The sequence below is a fragment of the Macrobrachium nipponense genome, chromosome 23 (assembly GCF_015104395.2).
Source record: "Macrobrachium nipponense isolate FS-2020 chromosome 23, ASM1510439v2, whole genome shotgun sequence".
In the NCBI taxonomy this organism is placed as follows: Eukaryota; Metazoa; Arthropoda; class Malacostraca; order Decapoda; family Palaemonidae; genus Macrobrachium; species Macrobrachium nipponense.
This window is the reverse complement of record NC_061090.1, coordinates 29722322-29748479: the sequence shown is the minus strand read 5'-3', so window position 1 is coordinate 29748479 and position 26158 is coordinate 29722322. Positions and strand designations below refer to the sequence as shown.

Here is a 26158-nt window from a genome sequence, read left to right as displayed (position 1 = left end):
ATGTGTGAACGCGTTCTTGTACTGTCAGTTATAAGCTGTATATATATATATATATATATATATATGTGTGTGTGTGTGTGTGTGTGTGTGTGTCTTACGTGCTGTATATATGATGATTCAAGATGTTTATATATAGTTTTATGTACTCTGAACGCACTTACACACGTATGAATGTATTTATATGAATGTATGCATGTATGTATGCGTGAATATGCTTGTGCATGTGTGTAAGTAAGACATATGGAAAAATTTACTACATACATTCATATATCTTTCAAATAAGTACACTTAAAAGTCCAACTAAAATCTCTATGCATTATTACAATTCCTTTTTCATAAATATAACCCTCATTTCAATTCTTAATTTTTTACTAGTGATAATTCATTTAATACCTTTATTTTTCCTCTGTCGTAAAATATAAAAGAACTTTTCTTCGGTATGAAGGCGTTAATTGAACAGTATTTCGTTTATTTATTTTTACTTTAACAAAGCTCGTCTATTGCAGTTTTTATATTTTGTCTCAAAGCATTATCAAAAATATCTGGGTAGACGAAAATCGTTATGTAACATCAACTCAGATAGATATTTGAATGTTGTAACTCACACAGAGACCACCATTAAAATAATAACTAGCTTTATCAGACATCGTTATTGAAGTACCCAACTTTGACTAAGAACATTATGAGTTTATGAATCTGTCGACTTTTAAAAATCTGTCGGCTTTGTACTTATCATCCTGATTCGTAATATCGCTTTGAAATATTGATTGCTAGCTTGAGTCGGGCTCAGGACGAGCTCTATAAACCCTCCGGAACCCATCCTATTTGAGTCGAAAGGACGCCTCGGAGATAATGAAGGACCTGTGTGATCTGACATACGCAAGCCCTTATTTTGAGTGTTTACCTGCATATCCCCACCCATTTCCCCCTCCCCTTCCCCTCCCTTTTAATTAATGCTAGGGCACGCCCTCTCGGCGCCCTCCTAAGTCCTCCTCCCGAATCTGCTGAAGACCCTCGAACCGTCTTGGAGGGACTCGTGGACATTGGCCCCATATAACCTCTCGTTCACGTAGTAGTAATCGGCGGAGATGCTGCACTCCACTCGGAAGACGTGGTCGCATACCAGGAGACGCTGGTTGAACACGGTACCTGCGCGGGAAGGAGAACAAACGAGGCGTTAGTGCGCACGCACGTCCCAGCTCTCAGCGGGCGCACGCGTATGGAATTCAGAGACAGTCCAGTCACTTGGAACCCTAAGGTCATTCGGCGCTAAACTTGATAATAAAGATGAACGTTGAAAACCTTCCTGTCACTCAACTGTCAACAGTCACTCATACTCCTTTCATTGATCGTTTCCTTATACTATGCTTACGTTAGAAAAAATTTCTAATGTTCACTGACATTAGATTTCAGTCCATAGATCAGACATTTGTTCCTACACGTATACAAACCGTCGGTCTTTTACAGTAAGAATGACTAAGACAAATATTAAGTCATTCCTATTGTAAAGGACCTAGGTTTGTGTCGTTAGGAAAAATACAATATACTTTCAAAGATTGTGATTTCAAGTTAGCCTCGTCAGTAAGAATTTTACACTGACGGGTTTCTTGCATTGACGAACGTACAGTATTAAGTAAAGGCACATTACATAAGCGCACATTCTTGTATTTACAATGCATACGTTACAGAACTGTGAATTAAAATAAAGAATGATCTATTCTCCTATGCATTTAGTATTTCTTCTTTATTTTATATTCACGTTTACTACTTCCATGAGATAATACTTCCTTGGTTTGATTGACCTGTGGCTGTCTGTCAGTCTTGTCTGTCTGTCTGTCTGTGAGCATTAGGAAGTTTTTTTTTGTCGCCAAAGAAAGCCACTTTTAAGTCTTCATCCAAATGATTATTTTCTCGTGGAGTCACCATATCAATATTTCCATTAAACTTCAGTCCAATTAATCCTATTTACATATTAATTTATTTATCATTTATCCATTTATCGAAAATACATCTGTCAACAGTGTAACGTTCACAATTACCAGTATCATGTATTGCAATGACCACAATATCTCTTAGTTTTTCTTTTTCCATAGAAGACCCTGAAATTCAGAAGGAAACTTCCCAACTTGATGGAATTCTCCTCTTTAAAAGACTGGATCTTTCCCCTTGACATCTGCCTCACACCAAGAAAAATTATCCATATATTTTATATTTTTCCTTGCATATCCCCTTTGGAATGAGCCGGTAAAATTAAAATGAACATACATTCATTCAAAAAACACCCATAATTATTGATCACTCACCTGCTGGACACAAGTAGCTTATTTTGGTTCCATCTACTCCACAGAAGTGGAAACTCTGGCACTTGGCAAGTTCGTGGGAATCAGCGTAGTACCCAGACACTCTGCCTTCACAGCGGAATCCTGGGGCAAGGTAAACGAAGTTAATATTTTCTTAATATAAATTCCTCATTTCGATTAACTAAGATGTCAATTCAAAGCATTTTGCCTAAACTTTTCTGTTGCTTGGGTGACTTGTGGGCGAGATGCAATTATTTTTGTGCTGAAATGTTAATGTTATCTCTTTTTTATCACTGTATTTGTTACAATAAAAAGGAAAAGCTCCAGTATTTGAACTGTAAAATTTATCTTCCCGTGTAAGGATAACTGTATATCTAGTGCATCTTTATAAACTTAGTTGTATATTTTGTGTGCACTGAAGTAAATTAAAAATTTTAACTGCTACCATATCGTCAGGCTTACAAAAAAAATGAGTGCTTAATAATTCCTGAAATATTGGCTGAACTATGAAGCCCTACTTTAAATGATTTGACATGCTGCTCATTTCGACAAAAATGACTCATGGTACGCAAGAAGTGATATAGACTCACCTGTTTCTGGAATCTCAGTCAGTCTCGGGCTACCTGAGATCCTCTGCAGTTTAACAGAATCAGTCTGGGCATTGGTATAGTCCTTTCCTTGGAGAACTGCGGCAATTCTTTCTAGGACGTTCTTGTTTGGCTCTCCTGTGTTCAAGCCTTCAAAAGTGTCGAGGAATTTGCGGTTACCTCTGCTCAGCACAGTAGAAAATGAGCTCTGGCGACGGTCATCAATTTGCTGCTGCTGGCTGAACGTACGTTGGTCAGATCTGGCTGAATTCTGTTCGTTACGGAAGGTGTCAGAGGCTTGCTGCAACTGTTCTTGGTTTTGAGAACGGTAATTTTGATTGTTCGAGGAACTTTGTTCAATTTGAATGCCTCTGTTTGTTGACTGTTCAGCAACATTTTGGTTTGAGAACCTATTTGAAAGATTCAAGTTCCTTTGGAAGGTAAATCCTGGCTGACCATGGGCATTGGAGATCTTTTTTTGCTCAATTGAAGGGGAATTCTGATCCGCTTGGTTCTGTGAGGAAATTCCAGCTTCTTGGAGGTACCTTTGACTAGAAGATAGCTGAGTCCTCCTCTGAGAAGAGTAAGAATTTGCACCAAATCTTCTTTGGTCAAATGAAGTCTTCCTTTCAGCCTCCAGTTCCACTTTTTGTTGCTGGAAATCTTGATTTAAATTCTGCTGGAGTGTCTGGAAGTTTCCAGATGATATTGTACCGTCTGATGTTTGGAAGTTAAGAACTTGCTGTTCTTGAGAATTGCCATTGTTATCTTGGGACTGGAAATTGTTTCCTTCTGCATTACTATGGGAGCCTGAAAATCTCTGTTGTGTCTGCTTTTCTGTGTTGAAAATATGACCCTGTTGCGAATTTGATGTTAAGGTACTCTGCTGATCTTCCTCTGATGTAGAACTTGCAGTACTGTGTTGATTACCACTTGAAAACTGTGTGTTACTAAACTGAAGATGTTCATTTCCTTGTGAATAAGATTGTTGAGTATCAAAAGCTTCTCCTGAAGTGAGGGTTTGTTTTGATATTTGGTCAGATATGTCGTGATCCCTTCCAGAGAACTGTTGCCCTTGATCAATTCCAAAGTTTTGGTTTTGCCTTTCGTTGAGGACCCCTGAGATAAGACCTGCATCCTGAGCTTCAGATTCACTTTGGGAGCTTGTTGTTCCGCTTATATGTCCCTCATTTACTAGAGATTGCTGACCACTCCTGCCAAACTGGTCTTCATTTCTTACAGAATTGCTTGTGAAGCCTGTGTTGCCACCATTATTTTGAATTCTTGACTGGAATCTCCCACTCTGATTTTGCCGTAATCTAGATTGCCTGAATCTGCTATACTGATGAGGCAAATATGTATTTCCTTGGGCAAAACTAGTTTCAAATCCTTGTTCTGCCCTGTTACTTGTATGAATTCTCTGAATATTTGACTGGTTGACATGATTCTCATTCGACGAAAACTGGTTAGTCTGCAATTGACTGTTTTGAGGATCTGTTGTTGAAGATTGATAGTTATCATTATTTTGACCAGCTGTTTGGTCATAGTTTTGTATATTTTGGCTGCCAGCATTATTTGCATTGAGATTGAAATTATTAACCCCTTGAGACCCTTCTAGTGTAGTCTGTGTTCTAAAAGTATTTGTATTAATCCTTGTTCTTTGTAGCTGTGGTTCATTACCAGATGGATTTATTCGACCCGGAATCCTAGCAAAGTTCTCCTTATTATCTTTCTTTTCTTCCTCAGCAGCATGTGATCCATGAAATCCTGAATCGGTATGAGAATCTGTTGGCCACTGGTTTATTTGCTCGCTGAATTGTTGCTGTTGCCCCTCTTGATGCTCGTGATAAGTCAGACTTTCGTGATCCATCTTATTGTTTTCATTTCCTTGAAGTGAAGTTTGTGTTTGGACCTTTGCTGATTCATTTTCATTCATTGAACTGAAAACTACTCCAGTATTTTGCACCCTGTTCTGCTGCTGGATGCCAGAGTTTGGTGAAATACCCAAATTTTCACTATTAGTGTTATCTACTTGATAAAATCCTGTTGACCGGTTATCATTCGTCTGTTGTTGAGATTGTTGTCTTTTTCTCTCGTAGATACTGGTCCTTCCTGGCCCGAAAGTATCAGTTAACTGAGCTGGCTTGAAATATCGATCAACAAGGTTTTGCGTACTGGCAGGTCTTTGATTGGGCTGGACTGGAATCCTTTGCTCTTGTTGCAGCTTAAAAGATTGTATTGCTTGTTCACTAGTACGTCCAATGTGCAGAAGACTAGATTCTCTTTGTCTATTGTCAACAGCATCAGGTGAAAAGATATCACCCCTGCCTTGAGACTGGCGATACTGCAACAGTTGAGAATGTTCTTGGTTGCTGTTTGACAAAGGTGAAGCAGTTTCACCACTACCTTGTGATTGGTGTTTGCCAAAGAGATGAGGATCTTCTTGGTTGTTTTCAGATGCATCAGGTGAAAAAGATTCACTTCTGCCCTGAGTTTGGTGATATTGCAATGGACGAGAATCTTCTTGGGTGTTATCAGAAACATTAGGCAACAAAGATGCATCTCCACCTTGAGACTCGGGAGACTGCCAGAGACGGGAATCTTCCTGCTTGTTTTCAGATATATCAGGTGAAAAGGTTTCCGCTCTTCCCAGAGACTGGGGATACTGCAAAAGACGCTTCTCTTCTAGAATTTGTTGACGTTGTTGGGCTCTTTCTTGCGACTGATCTGTTGTTGGTCGACCATTATTTTGCTGTTGTGGGTATTGTAGTAATCTCTTACTTTCTATCTGTTGTTGGAACTGATGGAGTCTTTCATTGTTGTTGAATGGTGATCTCATTGACTGAGGTCGTCTTTGATTTTGCTGATTTAAGGTAAATTCATTTTCATTTACTGAGTCTACGTTTCCTTGGAATTGTGTTTCTTGTGACCCCTGTTGTATTGCAATCTGATTCAAGCTTGAAAATTCTTGTGGTTTGGAGGGGGCATATCTGTTTCTGTTTGACTGGTTTAAGTCTGAATTAATATTTTGCTCTGCATTTGAAAACTGTTGGCGATTGGTTGTAAACCTTACTGGGATTGATGTTCTTGAGCCAGAGTCAAATCTTTCCCTGTCATTAGATACTGCGTCGGTATTTGGTTGGTTCTGAGTGCCCAGTCCAGTTTGGAAGTCAGAAATTCCAACATTGTTTCCAGAAAACCTTGCATCTGCTTCACTGAAAGAGTTTCCTCTGTTGAAACCATTATTTCCTCTTATAAAACTGGGTTTGCGAAGCCTAGGTCTTACAATGTTAGCATTTGGGAACCTTCTGAAAGAATCATTTTGATTGTCAGTATTGTATTGTGGTCCCTGGGACTCATTTTCGTTTTGAGCACCGTTGTTGCTGAAGAACTCTTGTACATTTGATGATTCATTTTCATAACCTAGACTTTTCTGCTCTCTGAATCCTTCAGCACTGGACTGGGGATCTGGTAAGTAAGTACTAGGTGACGTTTCAGCATTCTCGTCTCCAGTTCTTTCTAAAGTGTTTGAGCCTTCACTGGACAGAAGAATCCTCTGGGCCTTTTCGCTTGGATTTAGGAGGGTTGATGGGTCGATTATTCTCTCTGTAGATTCAATGCCCTGGTCACCACTGATATTGTCCTGACCCTCTGAGGCTAGATTGCCCTGCTGAGTCTCATATCTCATCTTCCTGCGAAGGAACCATGGCCTGCGCAGTCTCATTAGCCTCCTTCGGTTTTGCCCGCGGAAGCGCTTCCTGCCCCTGTTAGGGCCTGGTTGCAGACGAACTCTTGGATAACTGCTCTCTTCATCATCACCAGTTGCTTCCTTTAATTCCTGCGACTCTTCAAACTGATCGAAGCCTACCGGTGAAGAGTTGGGGTCTTGCCATGTCCCTCCATCGTTGAGAAAGAGGGCGTCTCCACCATCGACCTGGGTAGCCTCAACCACATGAACGCCTCCTTCAGGTGAAAATGGCTCTTCTGTCAAATCACCAGAAGTGAGGGCAGTTGTCTCTGACGGTTGTACCTGGGATTGAAAAGCTTGATGTTCATTGTTATTTTGCAGCCCAGAATTGCCTGTGAAGCCAAAGTTATTTTGATTACCCGACACTTGTCTGAGTGGGTTTATGTTACCGCCTTGATGTAAGACTTCCCCATTGACAGAGAGAGTGTCTGAATGCTGACTTTGCTGAGACCCAGTGGCGTCCTCGGTGGGACCAATAGAACGCCCGGATGAAATCTCCTGGTTTCTGAATCTGTCTAATCTCCTGAGGAATCCAATTCTGGAATTTGGTCGGAGGCCTCCTTCTTCCGGGTTGGAATCAACAGAATTAAAACGCCTCTGGTTATCCAGGGAATTTTGACCAATGTTCCGGTAACGGAAGAGTTGTCTGGATTGATTTAATCTCGAGTGTGATTGTCTCTGGTTCGAAGAGTTCTCCGGAATTTGGTCTGTCGGACCCTCTACCGGAGAGTCGAAAATCGTTTGGCTGTCATCTAACGTCTCCTGAGACAGGCACTGAAAGGGAGGAAGACACAAAAGTAAACTTTCAACTCTAATAAAAAAAAAAACAGGAAATAGACCAAGTGAATCAACATAGCTACTCATGAGATTGGATATCACCGCAGTAAAAAAAATGCATTCGATTTGCTAAAATATAAAAAAAAGGTTCTGTTTAAAATATATTTATTTTTGCGAGGCTCAAATAAGACTTTTTCATGAACCGTACATCAAAAAGCTTTTAGCATAAAACAACAACAGTAAAACTCGTTTTGAATCGTGATTTTTTTATATATATAAATGTGCCACATTTTCCGAAACCGTTGTGTTTTGGGAATATTCCAAACCATCGGCATCGTATTTGGCCTTAAATGTTGCTTGGAATTCATGGATATGTAGTGTATTCTTTAAGTTTAATGCATGACAGTGTATAGTACGAATTCTCTCTTGTCTCATATATATATATATATATATATAATATATATATATATATATATATATATATATATATATATATATATATATATATATATATATATATATATATATATATATATATATATAATGACAAAAAGTGTGTAAGTGGGATGCAATGCGGATGGAAGAAGACCCTTTCAGTAATATTTCGGATAGGATCTACTCCTCTTTCCAACATCATGGTGTTTGAAAAGGGTTTATAGAGACTACAACCCTTATTACAACCCTCATATGGTCTCTTTTTGTTGTAAATATGTCATCTCAATAGATTCATCACATATCAACTCTCACAGACCTGCAATAAAAGCTAAAGAAGATTCCAGCTCAGCCGATCATTCACAGAGAATATTATGAGCTGCACAATAGACAGACGCTTTAGGCTCCTCCTCCTTTTATTTCCATTTTTTTTTTTAAAACCTTTGTATCAGAAGCTGCCTAGAGTTCATAATGAAGCTACTGTTTGCTTGCCCCAACAGGCGCCATTTGATATCGCCGGCTGACGACAGGGGACGAGTTAAATATTCATGCGAGGTCAAAAATACGATGTCGAAATCCCACACCGTTCCAGTCACGGAAATGGTTCGATGGTCGGTGGGGGGGGAGATCTCCCCCTTTTCGTTTCAGGGTTAGGTTTTCGAACTGCGCGGTTGTGTCTGTGTGGCTGTGGTTTGTTTGTTTGTTTGTTTGTATGGTGTTTTTAAGTTGCATGGAACCAGTGGTTATTCAGCAATGGGACCAACGGCTTTACGTGACTTCCGAACCACGTCGAGAATGAACTTCTATCACCAGAAATACACATCTCTCACTCCTCAATGGAATGACAGAGAATCGAACTCGCGACCACCGAGATGGGACGCCAACACCATACCAACCACGCCACTGAAGCGCTTTGTGTGGCTGTGAGTCTGGGAAGTCGTGCATTTTTAGTTTTCCGTAAAAGAAAGCTATTGTGCCTGCTTCGTCTGTCCATCCGCCCCCAGATCTTAAAAGTTACTGAGGCTAGAGGGATGGAAATTGGTTTGTTGATCGTCCACCCCCCCAATCATGGAACATACCAAATTGCAGCCCTCTAGCCTCAGTAGTTTTTATCTTATTTAAGGTTAAAGATAGCCATAATCGTACTTCTGACAACGCTATAGGTTCCAACAACATAGGCCACCACAGGATAAAGCTGAGATTCACGGGGCATCTCTGCAGGAGCTTTTCATACTTTTTCTCCCTCAAATGTGAAACCCATTAAAAAAAATAAATAAAAGGCCAGACTTCCCTTTCAGAACATCCAGTCATCACACGAGAACCCTTCCCCCGCACCCCCCTCCAGCCAAGAGTCCGAAGTGCGAAAATCCCTTTATAACACGAGGAAAGAAAACCTCATTAACTCTACGTTAAAAACTGGGGCGTTTCTGTCCGACTTCGAATAAAGGCGGTAAGTCCTCCTCCAGGAGCCCTCGAGAAACATGCTAACGCACCCGAGCAATATTTCTCGAGGTATAATTACCTTTCGTCGGGCTACTTAACATTGCAAAAAGAGAGCGGCCGCGCTTCGCTGCGTAATTTATTCATTAATAAATGTTTTTTTTTATTCTTGATTTTTTTATTTCTTTTTTTTTTTTGGTCTAAGAGCGATCTGAAATATTCTGCGACAACGAAAGAATTTACAGTAAGGGGTCGTGCTGGTAAAAGTAACTTGGAACGTAGTTCCTCGATATTTTTTGTGATCATGTTCTTTCGCGTACTCCTTTGAGTCATCAAGGGGATTCGAAATAAGAATCGTTATTATATTTTCTGAATCATAAATTTCTGAACGATAATTCCAGCTTAAACTTACTGCTTGAGAGAGCAAAAATTACGTGTGGAAATATGGCAGCTACGCAGCTTATAATTTATATTAAATATTATATTTAAAATATGATAAATATTTCTTTTGAATGCGTGTTTTTTCCCCATATCTGAATGTAAAATCAGTAAAACAGAGTATGTAAAATATCTAAAAATTTCATATGTAGAAAATATATAGAATAAATCAAATTCTCAGCCATCCACTTAAACTATTTAAGCATCTGGTAAGAAAATGTCTGAATGAGAATCATTACTATAGTAGATTCACCTCAACTGAGCATCTGATGTCTAGGCCAGTCTTTTATGATCAACAGCCAATCACAGGGCTGGAAACTCTCAGTCCCTCGAGAGAGTTAACATAGGCAGGATGTATATGTTCCACCTCTCCTGAGGGATATACGTCTTTCAAAAGTATCCCTCAGGAGAGGTGGAACATACATCCTGCCTATGTGAAATCTCTCGAGAGACGGAGATTTTCCAGCCCCGTGATTGGCTTATCAACAGCCAATCAGGAGCGTCGTAAGGGACGGGCCTAGACTTCAGATGTACGGTTGATGTGAATCTACTATATTCAGCTAAAGTAGCGAGACTTTTCTTCCTTCCTTTGGGGAACGTCTTGCCTACAACAGAAGCAAAGATTGATAGATGTAAAATGTAACATAAGGGTTATTCTGCAAGGAACTTTGTCTTTTGTTCTATGAAGTTATTGCTTTGGCAAGAGAGAGAGAGAGAGAGAGAGAGAGAGAGAGAATATCGCAGGTGCTCGAAATTAAATGAAATCGAATATGTACAATCCCCTGGGGGAAGGGACTCATAATAATAAAATGTACACAGGCAGAAACAATCAGTGCCATTTCAGTGTATTAGTTTACAGTTCCGGGTAATTGACAGCAGACGTGAAAATGAAATTAAAGCCGTTTAGAACAGTATACAAAATACGGAAAGCTGTACATATATATATATATATATATATATATATATATATATATCTATACATATATATATATAGATATAATATTAATATAATAATATTAATATAAGTATAATATATATATATATATAATAATATTATTATATTATATATAATATAATAATATAAGTATATAATGTATTCTTCTAAAAGGCTTTGATTTCAATGTTACACTTTCAATAAATTTCAACGTGGCTTATTCACCGAAGCCATTCATATTTTTTATTGTGTATTTTTTTTAATACCGTCCATAAAGGAATGTGCGTATTCAGTTTCGTTAAATTTCGAGCACCGTGTTTCTCTCTCTCTCTCTCTCTCTCTCTCTCTCTCTCTCTCTCTCTCTCTGCTAAAGCAATAACTTTCAAGAACAAAGGACAAAGTTTCCTGCACAGTAATCCCCAAGACAAATATTCCCTGAGGGTAAGTGTTCTTTTCTCATCAGACCTCAAGGCAGATCAGTATATACTGATGAGTGCTACGTTTATTAATCGTGAATCGATTGCGATTCATTTCCCTTCACAATGATATTCCTGGGAGAGAAGGTGATTCTCTTTATTTTTCGTTTTATCAAATCTAAAATTTTAATTTTAATTCTCTCTCGTGTTGACGAGACGGAAAAGAAAAAGAAATATTGTCTGGGACATTTTTACATTTATGAAGTCTAATGGGAAAGTCAGAATGTGGTTCACAGTTACATTTCATTATACATGTATTTATATATGCATAATATATATATATATATATATATATACTATATATATATAATATATATATATATATATATATTATATATATATGTGTGTGAGTACATGTGTCATATATATATATGTATATATATATATATATATATATGTGTGTGTGTGTGTGTGTGTGTGTGTGTGTGTGTGTTTTTATACAATAGATTCCCCTTACATTTGAGCTGCGTCATCCTGACTCTCGCCATGAAAGTTCATAAATGTTAGAACTCCTCCATCCAATATTTCTCTCCCCTCCATCCCTGCGCAACCCAAGAGATTGGAAATTTGATCAAATGAGAAAAGATTCGTCTGCCTCCTCCCCCCCCCCCCCCACCCACTAGAATTTTATCTTCGTCCAAAACGAAAGGCAACCGATCCACAATAAATTCATCAAAATGTATTTCTCTGCCCTTTTGGGGAGGGCGGAGGATGAAATGTATTAATAAAATTCGGTCTCCTCGGTGAAGCAGCTCAAATGGAAAATGATGTGATTTAGGAGCCTCGCGAAAACTCGTAAGTTTTACCCGTAATGCCTTTTTGAATTGGGTGGAATTCGGCAAAATAAGCTGGAAAAGCAAAAAGGATCCCCCTCTCTCTCTCTCTCTCTCTCTCTCTCTCTCTCTCTCTCTCTCTCTCGCCAATACACTCGACTCTTCCTCTTCCTGTGATGTATAAAACCTGAGAGTGCTTCCATCATGTTTCAATGGAATTAGCAGGGGGTGAGGGGAGTGGGGGGTGGGGGGATGTTCTATGTTTTTGTCAAGGTAGGAGGGAGGGGAAGGGGTGGCTATGAGCTTTCAGCTGGTGGGAGTGGGAGAGTATTTGTTGTCAGGGTGGAAGGGGGGAGGGGAGGGGGAGGGCTATGTTGTTATTAGGGATGGAGGGGGAGGGTTATTTGGTTGACAGGGGTGGGAGGGTGATGGACTATTTGTTGACAGGAGGTGGGAGGGGAAGGGACAATGTTTCTTGACAGTAGTGGGACGGGGGGGGAGGAGCTATTTGTTGACAGAGGTGGGAGGGGGGAGGGGGCTATTTTTTGACGGAGGAAGATGGGGAGGGGGGAGGGCTAAGTGTTATTAGGGATGGATTCGGGAGGGGGATGGGCTATATCTTGTCTGAAGCGGGAGATGGAGGGGCTGTGTATCGTCGATGGGGTCGGCGGGGAAAGAGCTATTATTGTCCGTGGGGTGGGAAGGGGGCGGAGCTATGTGAGGTGGGGGGTTGGATGTTGGGGTGGTGGGGAATTGAGAACATGCTTTCGAAAGCAGGAAGAATCTCTTCGGGATCATTTTGATTTCAGAAGTCGAGGATCGCATTACACCGTCAGTGAACACCATTACGAAAGTTTGATGGAGTTTGTTGTCTTTAATGTTTCGTTTATTCTTCCTAGGAAATGGGATGCTTCTTCTTGCTTATTGCATGAGGAAAAGGAAGAAAGTCCTCAGGAAAAACAGTTTGTTAGAGTTCTCAGGAAAAACAGTTGTTAGAGCGTAGGCTGCTTTATCAAAGGGATGAATATCTGAGTTTAATAAAATCGCTCTTTCCTGATATCTGTTTTTTTTGTCACTACTTACGAAACTGTGTTCGTATTTTTTTTCAAGAATACGTAAGTGTAAAGAATATAGGTCAATTATAAAGAATATAGGTTAAGCATATATTACTTTTTTTAATTGTAAAGAATATAGGTTAAGCATTTATTACTTTTTTTAATTGTAAAGAATATAGGTTAAGCATATATTACTTTATTTAATTGTAAAGAATATAGGTTAAGAATATATTACTTTATTCAAGACGAGAAAGTATTTTAATTTTATGAAATCGCTTTTTCCTAATATCTGTTTCTTTGTCACTACTTAGAAAATAGTTTTCGTATTTTTGTAAAGATTATAGGTTATTTTGAGTTCTATATTACTTTATTCAAGAAGAGAAGGTGTTTATATTTTATGAAATGGCTTATTCCTAATATCTGTTTCTTTGTTACTACTTACGAAACTGTTTTCGTGTGTTTTTTCAAGAATAATTAATTGTAAAGAATATAGGTTATTTTGAGTTCTATATTACTTTATTCAAGACAAGAAGTTAGGAGAATATCCCTGAGAGAGAGAGAGAGAGAGAGAGAGAGAGAGAGAGAGAGAGAGAGAGAGAATTACCCGAGCAATCATAGTATTCTCTTAATATTCTACCTAACTCGATTAACTGTTACCACAATCTACCTAATGAAAATTAATGAACATTTGAATAATTTGGGGTGCTGCGCGGTCAAATAATAACTACTTCCATGATTCAAACAGTAAATAAAGCAGAAAAATCTTAGTATGATAATAAAGATAAGATTTGTTGGTTAAAGATTACGAAAGACGAGGAAGAGCAGCATGATGTATATTATTAAGGTGACTGACACTTGGTAGGTATAAAATAGGTCTGCCTTCATATGCTTCCAGCGACATGGAAGCTTTAACACAGGTAATTTTTCTTTGATTAATGAGTCAGAGTGAAAATATGAGAGTAACTGTTGTCTTTGTGTTTTTCTAAAATTAAGCTCATCAGCTTGTTGTCAAAACTGCGAAATCCTTTTAATGAATTAACAGCTGGGAATTTGAAATATTGATGTCAAACAGCCTTCCGCCGTGAAATCTATCAATAAATAAATTGCTGATTATATCTTTCTTCAAGAACATCTATAGAATAAGTAGCTATTGAGTTAAAATAAATGATAACCTTAAATTATCTACAGAGTATTTCGAGTTATGAACTCTCTAAATAACATTAATATTGAATCTTTCTTCAAAAGCACCTATAGAATAAGTTGCTATTGAGTTGAATTAAATGACAAACAACCTTAAAATTATCTACGGAGTATTTCGGGTTAATAAAAATCACTCGCTATTTAAAGCTGTGCAGCGCCGTCAACTTACCTCGTCTAATTACTGTCACGTCTATTTACTGTAATTAACTGAAGATAATGGAGGGGGAGGGGTGAGAGAGTCAGCGTCCATTGGCAACCATTTTCCTCTTGCTTATTATCTTGAAAATATTAGGACAGCAGCTCTTGCTTAGATTGTCTCTTCGTTATCTTAAGCTAAAGGGGGTTTGTGCTGTGATGACCTTTCGCATTTATTTTTGTTGCTTTTTTGTTATTAAGTTGGTTATGATTTGCAAGTTTTATTTCTTTATGTCTAATATTTACGATAATTCTTTTTCTGATCTTTAGAATTAACTGTTATTTGCGATTTCAAACAATTTCGTAATAGAGTACATCTCCCTTTATACATACATACATACATACATATATATATATATATATATATAATATATATATATATATATATATATATATAATATATTATTATATATATAACATACATATATATACATATATATATATATTTATATATATATAATATATATAGAGAGAGAGAGAGGGCAGAGAGAGAGAGAGAGAGAAGAGAGAGAGGAGCTATATATTAGTATATATATTATATATTATATATATATAGAGAGAGAGAAGAGAGGAGAGAGAGAGAGAGAGAGAGAGAGAGGAGCTTATATATATATATATATATATATATATATATATATATAATAATATATATCTATATATTCTATATTATATATGAAAGAGAGAGAGAGCGAGAGAGAGAGAGAGAGAGAGAGATACACTGGAAAATTGTCGTGTCTGAATATATACCTCTTCCTTAATCAACTTCTCTAGCTGATTACTACCTGAAATATTTACCAAGAGGCAAAGTATCAAAAATGACAAAATATGAAAAAGAAAACATTATCTGAATACTCACAGATGAAGCCAGAAGAAGAAGAAGTAATACCACCGCACCTGTGGAAAATAACAAAAGAAAATATGAATCTTTTCAACCCAAATAAATTATGTTTTTGTGACGTGTATGTTCTTGCCAGCCGTCTAGCAAAATAAAGAAAAAATAAGTGTACGTCCTACCGAGACTCCCAAAAAATCCCTTATTTTTCTTATTTTGAGAACTCAAGACCCATGAAAGGGCCTGAGAAGGAAATGAGAAAGGAAATGTCTCATTTTAACGTCTTTCTAGAAATAAAAGATACGCATTTCTTCCCCTCAGTAATTCTCTAGGCGGGAAATGAGACCAGCAGGCAACTCGCATATTTATGATCTTCCAGGCATCAAGTGACTTGGTTTACTTGGAGAGTCCGAAAATGAGTGATATAATGAATGATGAAGATGAATCATAATAGTGAACGTGGTATATTTGGGGAGTCCGAAAATGATTGGTATAATGAATGATGAAGATGAATCACTATAGTGATCATGGTATATTTGGAGTCAGAAAATTGCTATAATGAGTGATGAAGATGAATCATAATAGTGAAAGTGGTATACTTGGGGGTCAGAAAATGATTGATATAATGAATGATGAATAGGAATCATGATAGTTAACGTGGTATATTTGGGGAGTCAGAAAATGAGTGGTATAATGAATAAAGATGAATCATGATAGTGAAAGTGTTGTACTTGGGGAGTCAGAAAATGAGTGATATAATGAATGATGAATATGAATCATGATAGTTAACGTGGTATATTTGGGGAGTCAGAAAATGATTGGTATAATGAATGATGAAGATGAATAATAGGGAAATGGGTATATTTGGGGATTCCGAAAATAAGTGATATAATGAATAATGAAGATGAATCATAATACGTAGAGAAAGTGGTATATTTGGTGAGTCAAAAATAGAGTGATATAATGAATGATGAAGATGAATCATGATAGTGAAAGTGGTATATTTGGGGAGTCCGAAAATGAGTGATATAATGAATGATGAAGATGAATAATAATAGTGAAAGTGTTCTAAAGGGTCCACAGTAATACAAAGTGTTGAGAGTCCGTGTATAATTTTTAAGACTTTACAAAAAGCTTTCGAACCCTTCCCCGGGTTCATCTTCAGTCCAAATGATCAATTAGTTACATGTACAGAGGTGAATTTAAAAACAACCGACTCTTGTTTTTAAATTCACCTCTGTACATGTTGTAACTAATTGTTCATTTGGACTGAAGATGAACCCACGAAGGGTTCGAAAGCTTTTTGTAAAGTCTTAAAAATTATACACGGACTTTTAACACTTTGTATTATTGTGGACCCTTTAGAACATTATATATACTCTCACAATAGAGAGTTTTTTCCTAATAGTGAAAGTGATATACATCTTCACAAGAGGATGTAGCTAAGGGCATAAGAATTTTCATCGTTAAACTTAACACAAATTCATGTGTTTTCAGAGGTTGAAAAAACTCTCTCTCTCTCTCTCTCTCTCTCTCTCTCTCTCTCTCTCTCTCTCTCTCTCTTCTTGAAACACGTTTTTTAACCATTTTGCTTTTTCCATTTGTCTCCAGTGTAATTCAGTGCAAATTTTGAAAATGCTTCCACATTTACCAGAAAAAAAGTGATGCCTTTCTAAAGTATACTTCTATTTTCATTTGCTTTTTATGTTTGCGTTTGTTGACCTGATTACAATCCAAGCGTATCCACGGTCGCCGCTTTTCCAGGAAAGGAAGAAACAAATAATGGTTTTTTTTTTTGGGGGGGGGGAGAAACAAAAACAAACCGTTTTTGGAAAGGGAAGCATGCGCCATATATTCTTTTTTTGTGTGTTCGTGCGTGTTTGTCTGCAACGCAATGCTCATGAACGTAGGATGTCGCGTTTTTTTTTTTTTTTTTTTTTTTTTGCTCAAGTAATATTTTTTTTAAAGAACAAAAACCAAAATGTTTTTAGAAAGGGAAGCGGGAGCCATATATTCTTTTTTTTTTTTGTCTGCGTTATGTGAGTTCGTGCGTGCGTGTCTGCAACGCAGTGCTCACGAACGTAGGATGTCGCACTTGGGGGGGAGAGGGGGGAGAGGGACATTGGTGGGGGCGCTTTTGTTGTCGTTGTTGTTTTCGAACTCTGGTCATAACGAGGAAGAAGAAAAAAAGTCTTCTATTGTTTCCTAACTTTTTTTTCTTTTTATAATTATGTCCTTTTCCTTCACTGTTTGTTTATGATTGGGATGCTGTTTTCTGTTCTGATATTGTCGTTGTTGTTGTTGTTGTTGCAGAGTTGCAAGTGCGTTGAGCAGAATAAAAAAAAGGTCTCATTATAGCTTTTCTTTTTTGTTGATTTTCTTGCACCCAAAGGAAGATCAGCTTTACATAATGACGGTTTGTAATTGGAAGTGAATGATAATTGCAGTTTTTTTAGTTTAAATAATAATAATAATAATAATAATAATAATAATAATAATAATAATAATAATAATAATAATAATAATAATAATACTATTGATAATAATAATAATAATAATAATAATAATAATAATAATAATAATATTAGTAATGATATGCTGGATGAAGACCTTCATTGATACATGTTTTTATCGGAAATAATGGCTATTTCAGCCGCGTATATTTTGTATAGAAGTTTTCTCTATTCTTCCTATTACTGACTTTTCTTCTGTACTCAGATTGGATAATATAAGGCCATATGGGGTATTCATGTCAAAAACGTGGTATTTGTCAAATTGAATATATTATACAAAATGCAGTATACAAATTGGATCTTGAGCCTCATCGACAAAAAGTACCAAATCACTCATTCTGGAAGAGAGAGAAGAGAGAGAGACGAGAGAGAGAGGAGAGAGGAGCGAGGGGAGCAGACGCCCCTGAGCAAGAGGAATCCAGGATGAATGATTTAGTATCATCTGTCGATTAGGCTTAGGTTTCCAATTTGTACTGCATTTTGCATAACATATACCAAAAAAGAAAACGTTTTTTAATATATATGTATATATAAATATATATATATATATATATATATATATATATATATATATGTGTGTGTGTGTGTGTGTGTGTGTGTGTGTGTGTGTGTGTATTTGTATATAATATATATATATATATATATATATATATATATATATATATATATATATATATATGATATATATATATTGTTACATTTTATATATCGCCTCGCCACCTTGCTATTTCAGATTTACTGTATTTGTAGGAGACCTAGTGTAGGATAAGTCGGGCAGGTCGTACAGGTTATATGGGATGCTGGGTAGGCTTTAGGCAGTCCTAGCTTTAAGACCTCTTTTCCCCACTTTGCTGGTTGTGTTTTTTGCATCTTTCCAGACAATACCCTGAATTCGCCCTCAGTCGACTCCAGTTCCTATAGCGGACAGATGTGTTCGCCTCCGACCTATTTGTCAGCCTTTTGGTTCATCTTCGCTGGTTGGTAGCCCTCATCAGACATCACACTACAGGCGCAAGCCACTAAGGTACGTCTCGAAAGTGCAAATTCCAACCAGCCCCTATTTCTCCAATACGAATCTTGCTATTTTCATTTTCAAATTTCCATTTTCTCACTCCTCTAACGAACATCCTTCGTCAACCCTCGTACCACGTGCATTTCATTTAAGCGCTAGCGTTCCTCCCCTTGTGTGTGATTAAAGATAAACACCCTCCATGGTGCATTAGCTGTAATATTGTGCAAGAAGTCTTTATTTTTATGTTGTGTGTAACGGATTCTGAATTCTTTCCAGATTGCCCCTGCTGAGTCCATGCTCCCTGTCTCCTTGCAAGCGCTTTTATTACTTGAAAACAAAAATTTGGAAACCAGATTTGCAGTAGATGTTGAATTCGGCCATTTTTTCATATTTGGGATGATAAGAGTAATCTAGACAGTAAAACAAACGGGCACCTTTCTTTTTTCCCACGTGGCCTATATGCCTTGCCTTTATCTAGGCCATTCAATGTTTTTCTTTGTAAATAAATGTAATTTAGATTATCAGCTGAGTTTTCTGGCGACCTTCCAAGAATAAAACAATCTCAAAACTCCAGGTAAGACATAAGCACTCCATTTTTTCCTCTTTCCGCTTTCGTTTTGACAAGCTGGGCCCTAAAACGTAATAATATATATATATATATATATATATATATATATATATATATATATTATATAATATATATGTATATATATAATATGATCACATCATTTGATATATAAAAAACCCCATATCAAATGATGTGATCATATTATATATATACATATATATATATATATATATATATATATATATATATATATATATATATATATATATATGTTGTGTGTAATTTGGAATTCATTTCCAGATTGCCCTGCTGAGTCCATGCTCCTGTGCTCCTTGCAAGCGCTTTATTACTTGAAAACAAAAATTTGGAACAGATTTGCAGTAGATGTTGAATTCGGCCATTTTTTCATAGGGATGATAAGAGTAATCTAGACAGTACACGGCACTCTTTCCACGTGGCCTATATGCCTTGCCTTTATCTCAGGCCATTCAATGTTTTTTCTTTGTAAATAAATGTAATTTAGATTATCAGCTGAGTTTTCTGGCCACCTTCCAAGAATAAAAACAATCTCAAAACTCCACCGGTAAGACAATAAGCACTCCTTTTTTTCCTCTTTCCGCTTTTGTTTCGTTTTTTGACAAAGCTGGGCCCTAAAACGTAATGTAATAATATATATATATATATATATAATGATATAGATATATATATATATATATATATATATATATATATATATATGTTATATGATATAATTGATCACATCATTTGATTATGGGGTTTTTATATATCAAACTGGGAAGAAGGAATAAAAAAAAACCGGTTTATGTATGCGAGTGTGCAAAATTCTCTCTCTGTGTGCGCTACGAGAGTTAAATATTCTAAACCAATTATTCAGCATTGATGACATCCCATTTCCATTCGAGGGAAGCGCTCTAGCTCCGGCAGGAACCGAGCTGGGATGGGATGTGGCTTCGTCATCAAAAACTCCTCGTCCCGTATGCAAAAGGCCGCAGCGGATTTTAACGACAGCATTTGCGCAACTGCCGAAAGATTCAATTAGATTCTGTGGGAGGTTACTGAATCCTTTCCTTTTTTTTTTTTTCTTTTTTTTTCTTTTTTTTTGCCAGTGTCCACCTCACTTCTTAATGATGTTATCTGGTTTGGATGGTATTGAATTGGAATTGTGAGGGGGGGGTGGGGGGGGGACGGGTGAGGGGGATCTTGGAAACGTATGTTTGATGAAGGGAGGGAAGTACCTCGAAACCTCATTTTGTGGGAAGGGTGTATGACCTGGAATCATTGCAATCATTTTCTGCTATGAGAATAAGTTTCACACACACACATAAATATATATATATATATATATATATATATATATATATATATATATATATACATATATATATGTATATATATATATACCACATATATATATATATATATGTATATGTATATATTGTATTTATTGTTAAATACATATATACTGGCAGTCACCAGGTTACATCAGGTTCAGTTTAAGTCGTTCCAGACTTAAGGCACTTGCCTCATGGCACCACTGTTATAACCTGCTTTACAGCGCTGTAACCCGGACTACATGGCTGTTGCTATTTACTCCCATTATAATTATGATGATTGGGTTAAAGTGACTTTCAGCTTACAGCGGGAACGGAACCCCGCTGTAACCCGAGGACTACCATATATATATATATATATATATATATATACATATATATATATATGTATATGTATATATGTATATATATATATATATATATATATATATATATATATAACATATATATATATATATATATATATATATTGACTCGTATGTATTTGTCTGTATGTTGCAAAGTCCCCCTCGTTTGTATATTTGAAGGACGAACACTTTTGGTTCCCTATTTACGTGAATGTGGCACCAACATTCCCCCTTCCTCACGACCCCCTCCCCTCCCCCAACAAAAATACTGCTATTTTCCTTATTTTTCCTTCGGCGTAATTTCGAAACAGCACACTGGCAGACAAATGGCTTAATCGCCTTGGAAAGACGAGCGAGGGGAAATAAAAAAGAAAAAAGCAGTAAGGGGAAATAGGTATTTGTTCCCTTTCAGACGAAGAGAAATGGAAGGGGAAAAAATGGAAATAACATTTAGCATTTGTTAATCCCCGGCCTCGCGTTAATTTCATTTACATAATCGGGAAATACACGTAAATCCTTTTTGGCCTTGGCAGGCAATTATGTTCATTTGCCTGATTTAGGAGACTTTTGTAGCCTCTGATTCTTTTTTTTCTTTTTTTCTTTTTTAATACTTCCTGTTTAGGGGATTACTCCGTCATGTAATCACGAGCACTGGCATTTAAATGCCTTGTCAGTAATTTGTCATCAACGTCATTAAGATTAATTACATTTAATAACGTTTCCAGATTGCGTTTTCGTGCGAAGTTATCGGACTATGTTCTAGTTCACTTTGTTCTTGTTGTTGTTTTCGTTCTTGGAGTCCGAAGTTATCAGGTTTTGTTCTAATTCGCTTTATTCCGATCTCTGAATTTGAATTTAATTGGACTTTGAATAATTTTGACAATTTCTTTCTTTTTGAACCGAAAAATGAAAACTCTAAAGCGCCACCCGTGTTACTGCACCTTCCCGCAAACAAAACCTCATTAAGAATTAAATGAAATCGTTAATAAAATTAAAGTTAGCCCTTGGGTTCATTAAAAAAAGAGAGCACACATTATGTTACATATCACGATATTTTTTCCAGTGAAATTGGCTTATGTGATTCTGATTTACCTATAATTTAGTATCATTATTAATATCCAGAAGGGCCAGACTAATATGTGTCAAAACTTCGTGTTTAAAATTAAATAAAAAAAATAATCTGGTATCATGACATTTGTTGGATTTTTATATTTACAATTATCATTAATGTTACTGCTTTTGTCATTATCATTATTTAGAATGTTTCAATGAATATTACTAAAACAACTTGGTCGAACTTCGAATATGCAAATAACTTAAAACCTGAATTTTCAAATAAAAATTAAGCAGTTTCCTAAGGTACCAATATTAGCAAAAACAAAGTAACTGGAATCGTTTCCAAAGATCCATTTATATTCAGGATAATATCATGGCAGAGATGCAGCAGTTTAGTCTGCAACCTTTCTCTCGAAAATGTAATCCACTTCAAATTAGGTATAGATATAACTGAGCGATTATAATTACGATTATCTTTTAGGCTACTCTCTACTGTAAAAACTGAGGCATCGCGCTTTGAAAGCGTCTGGCACACTGTGTAACAAGTATGTGTTGTCTTCTATCTAATCTGATGAATTATACTGGCATTTTGCCAATAGGCAAACCCACTGAAATAAATTATTTAAATTCCAAACAGTTCACGCGGCAGTAGAGTAATTCACACGTTTTATCATGAGCTTTCACATCAAGAAAATCTAATCTAATACTTGTACAGATTTTCTGTATCGAAATTTTTCTTGGAAGTGTAGCACTGGCTACGCTGATCTTCGGCGCCAACTAGCTCGTACTGGGACTGAAAAATTTGGAGTTTCCAATCACAAAATAACGCTATAAATAACGCAATAACTCCCGGTCCCACATTTACTTAGCAATCACAGATAACGCAATAACTCTCAGGCCCACATTGACTTCGCAATCACAGATAACGCAGTAATTCGTAGACATTTTCAGCAACACACTACAGTACGGTAATTTATCTGGAAACAGTAACACAGCTCACAAGACAGACAGAGAGACAGAAACACACCTTGAGGAACAACGCCCTTCATGGCTGGACCATTGTCAAGAAAGCAACAAGCTCCAGCGAAGACGTCCCAGGAACTTTTATGTCCTCGGCTGATCGTAAACCGGATACACCCGTTCCGTAGGAGCTACGTAGAACGCCACGAAGGTGTGGGGGGAGGGGGGGGGGGGGGGGGGGGGGGGCATTCGATCAAGTTTCGAGGCTCAAGGATCAATCGATCAGTCAGTCAGTCACTCAGTCAGTCCAGGTAGTTTTGCAATCTCTGCTCAGACTGGATTTGGCAACCGCTACATCGTCAGCGTTTTAGGGAGTTGACATTAGGGGCGACAGAGCTGTCCTTCGTCGAAATCTATAAGACGGTGTTAGCTAGAGGTTGGGGGCGTGGGGGGTTAGGGAGGGGAAGTTGAAGGGGGAAGTTGGGAAGGGCTGGGAAATGGGCCCTTTCCCTCCCTCCCTCCCTCCCTCACATTCGTTTTCATTACCAGTCAGAGGACTGGTTCCGTTTCCTTCACTTCTTAGATGAGTGACAGGGTTATAAAGGTTGTGCAGCACCTAATATGCTTTGTGTTGAAGCTCATAATTCAATCTTTACCTTTCTAATTGTAGTATTCCTCGAGTCTGGGCAAGGTTTTGTCATTCGGCTGTGCGTCCGTCCCAAGGTTTACTTAAATGTAGTTTCATTATGCAAGAGAATGAAGAGGTTTATAATTTTGGTTCGGGTTGCTTCTGTGTTCTATGTATGTATGTATGTATAATTGTCTGTCTGCCTGCCTGTCTGTCTGTATGTCTGTCTGATAACAATTGATTTAAATATAACGTGGGAATTTTTCCCACGGCCCCCCCCCAAAAACCATCTTACCATGAGGTTGGAAACTTGGGTTAGTAGGTAGTTTATGGAAACTTGTTATTGTACTGTGTGGCAATATAGGGCTGAGCATACTAAGTAGTTCACACTTGAACAGAAACCAGTATCGTCTCGATAAGGTACAGTGAAAGACTAAGAGCCCCTGCAATAAATCTAAATAATGTGCAGTGGTAAGGTAACAATTGTACATTCATTTTAGCTACGTGCGTAAATTCATACGTACACATAAAATCGTAAGTAATTTCATGTTTCTTGCAAGATATTTCTGTTTGTCTCAGATATCTTTTCTCTAATGTCTCTTGTATAATTCATGTTTTACTATGGAGTTTTATTAATTTTTTTATCTTTAATTTTCTAGGTTCCTGTCTTGTATTTTATCGTAGTTTTTTTATGTATTTTGGGATGAATTACATAATTGTATCAACGTTCATGCTGAATCTATTAATTTTCTAGTTTCCTATCTTGTATTTTATCGTAAGTTTTTTTTCATGTATTTTTGTAATTGATTACATGATTGTATCAGCGTTCATGCTGAATCTATTATGGCCTTGAAAATGAGTATAGTCAGGACAGGATGTCTGTTACAGTAGGCCACAGGCCACTCTACAGACACGTATATATAACCTCTTGTAGAAACAAACTAAATATAATCGACGTTCAGTATCGTTTAGCCTTAGCCCCTACCAAACTGGCCCATTCCATGCCTTTGAAGTGACCGGATCCAGACTTGACCCAGCCCAGGACCCAACCGAAAGGGGAATCCAATAGCCTTCGTAGCCTTGGAACCTATCACACATATATGTCCTCGCCTCATCTGCAATCGTATACCTGGCTCGCTGACCTTCCGTCTAATTTGGGGCCTTGCGGGAACTGTAGACATTTGGAGCGCTAATTTTGATCGGCTTTTTTTTTTTTCCTTCTTCGCGGCTGTTGTCTTAACAAACAGTCATGACAGTTTTACATATATTTTTTTAAAATATCTTTACTATTAATCTCAATATTATTACTGTCACTACCATTATTATAATTAATATTCTTTTTACTACTTAAGCAGCTGTGTTGAATATCGCTAATTATATTTTTTTTTATCATTTTATGATTGCTTGTATTGTATTGTCTCTACTTTTTATATTCACACGGTCCTGAGCTGAAATAGATATTATTATTATTATTATTATTATTATTATTATTATTATTATTATTATTATTATTATTATTTGGTCTATCACAGTCATCCTATCCGACTGGATGCTTTTTAGTGTATGGTTTATTATTATTATCATTATTTTTTCATTTTCTCGATTGATTAAGCAATTAGATATAACTATTGCATTTGTAGATTATTCAAGCACCCACTGGTATTGTCCATAGGTTCATCACTGGTTATACCTTTTTATTCGGCCATCAGGTGAAATGAAAATCTATTATTACTTTGTTATCTGTATTAGATTCTAAATCTATTCTTCATTTATGCCCCATAAAGAGAGGAATACGAATAAGATGAAACTTACTTCATAAAAAAAAACAAAAAATAATACCTAACTATAAACTAAAAAATCGAATCGTTAGAGTTTTGCAACACTTTGATAAAATTGTTTTCCCACACAAACGAATTTTTTTCCCTATCTTACCTGTAAACCTTTGTATTTTTTTTCGAGTGGGATTTTATTTCGAAACCAAACTGTCTGGAAAAGTTTTCATTGTTCTACACTATTTTTTATACCATTAAGGTTCCGATAGTTTTCAGATATTTTGATATACTGTATATTTGATATACCTGCCTGACTGGGCGTCTTTCGCTTGCTAGCAAATATGGTCTATATATATATATATATATATATATATATATATATATATATATATATATATATATATTGTAACATAAAAAAAAATCTCTCTCTATGGTAAGGATTTACGAGGAGAATATATCAGGAAACAGTGACAAACTCACTATAACTTAAAATGTACTTTAATAACAACTAGTAAGGAAATTAATGTCACAAACAGAACATTAAACAAATTACGGACGCTTTACACAAAAGCAAAGACTCGCTATACAGCACTTCATCAAGACTACTAATCACTAATCACGCATTTACAGTATAAATACCAAGTCACAAAGCTTTACATCAACACAACATATAATTCACTAGTGGCAACCAACGTTACATCACACAAGAAAACGTCCAATGGATAAACAATACATTACCATATATTCCTCAAAACTTGATACA

At 36.7% G+C, this 26158-nt stretch overlaps 1 protein-coding gene across 1 annotated transcript; it reads right to left on the bottom strand.

Annotated features, from left to right (window-relative positions):
• Window positions 1–467: 467 nt before the first annotated feature.
• On the bottom strand, window positions 468–23144 carry LOC135199972 (uncharacterized protein DDB_G0283357-like). The gene is made up of 5 exons (XM_064228149.1): window positions 23063–23144; window positions 15212–15249; window positions 2891–7409; window positions 2304–2423; window positions 468–1149 (listed from the first exon to the last, which is right to left on the bottom strand). Exons 1-5 carry the CDS (start codon window positions 23082–23084, stop codon window positions 983–985), a joined length of 4866 nt encoding a protein of 1621 aa, XP_064084219.1. The 5' UTR covers window positions 23085–23144; the 3' UTR covers window positions 468–982.
• Between the last annotated feature and the right edge of the window lie 3014 nt (window positions 23145–26158).

Bases quoted from the DNA above. Each gene is read 5' to 3' on its own strand.
- LOC135199972 (XM_064228149.1), bottom strand. From the start codon at position 23,084: ATGAAGGGCGTTGTTCCTCAAG. The intron at 15,250-23,062 runs GTGTGTTTCTGT...TATTTTCCACAG, and splicing joins GAAGGGCGTTGTTCCTCAAG to GTGCGGTGGTATTACTTCTT. The intron at 7,410-15,211 runs GTGAGTATTCAG...CCTCCCTTTCAG, and splicing joins TTCTTCTTCTGGCTTCATCT to TGCCTGTCTCAGGAGACGTT.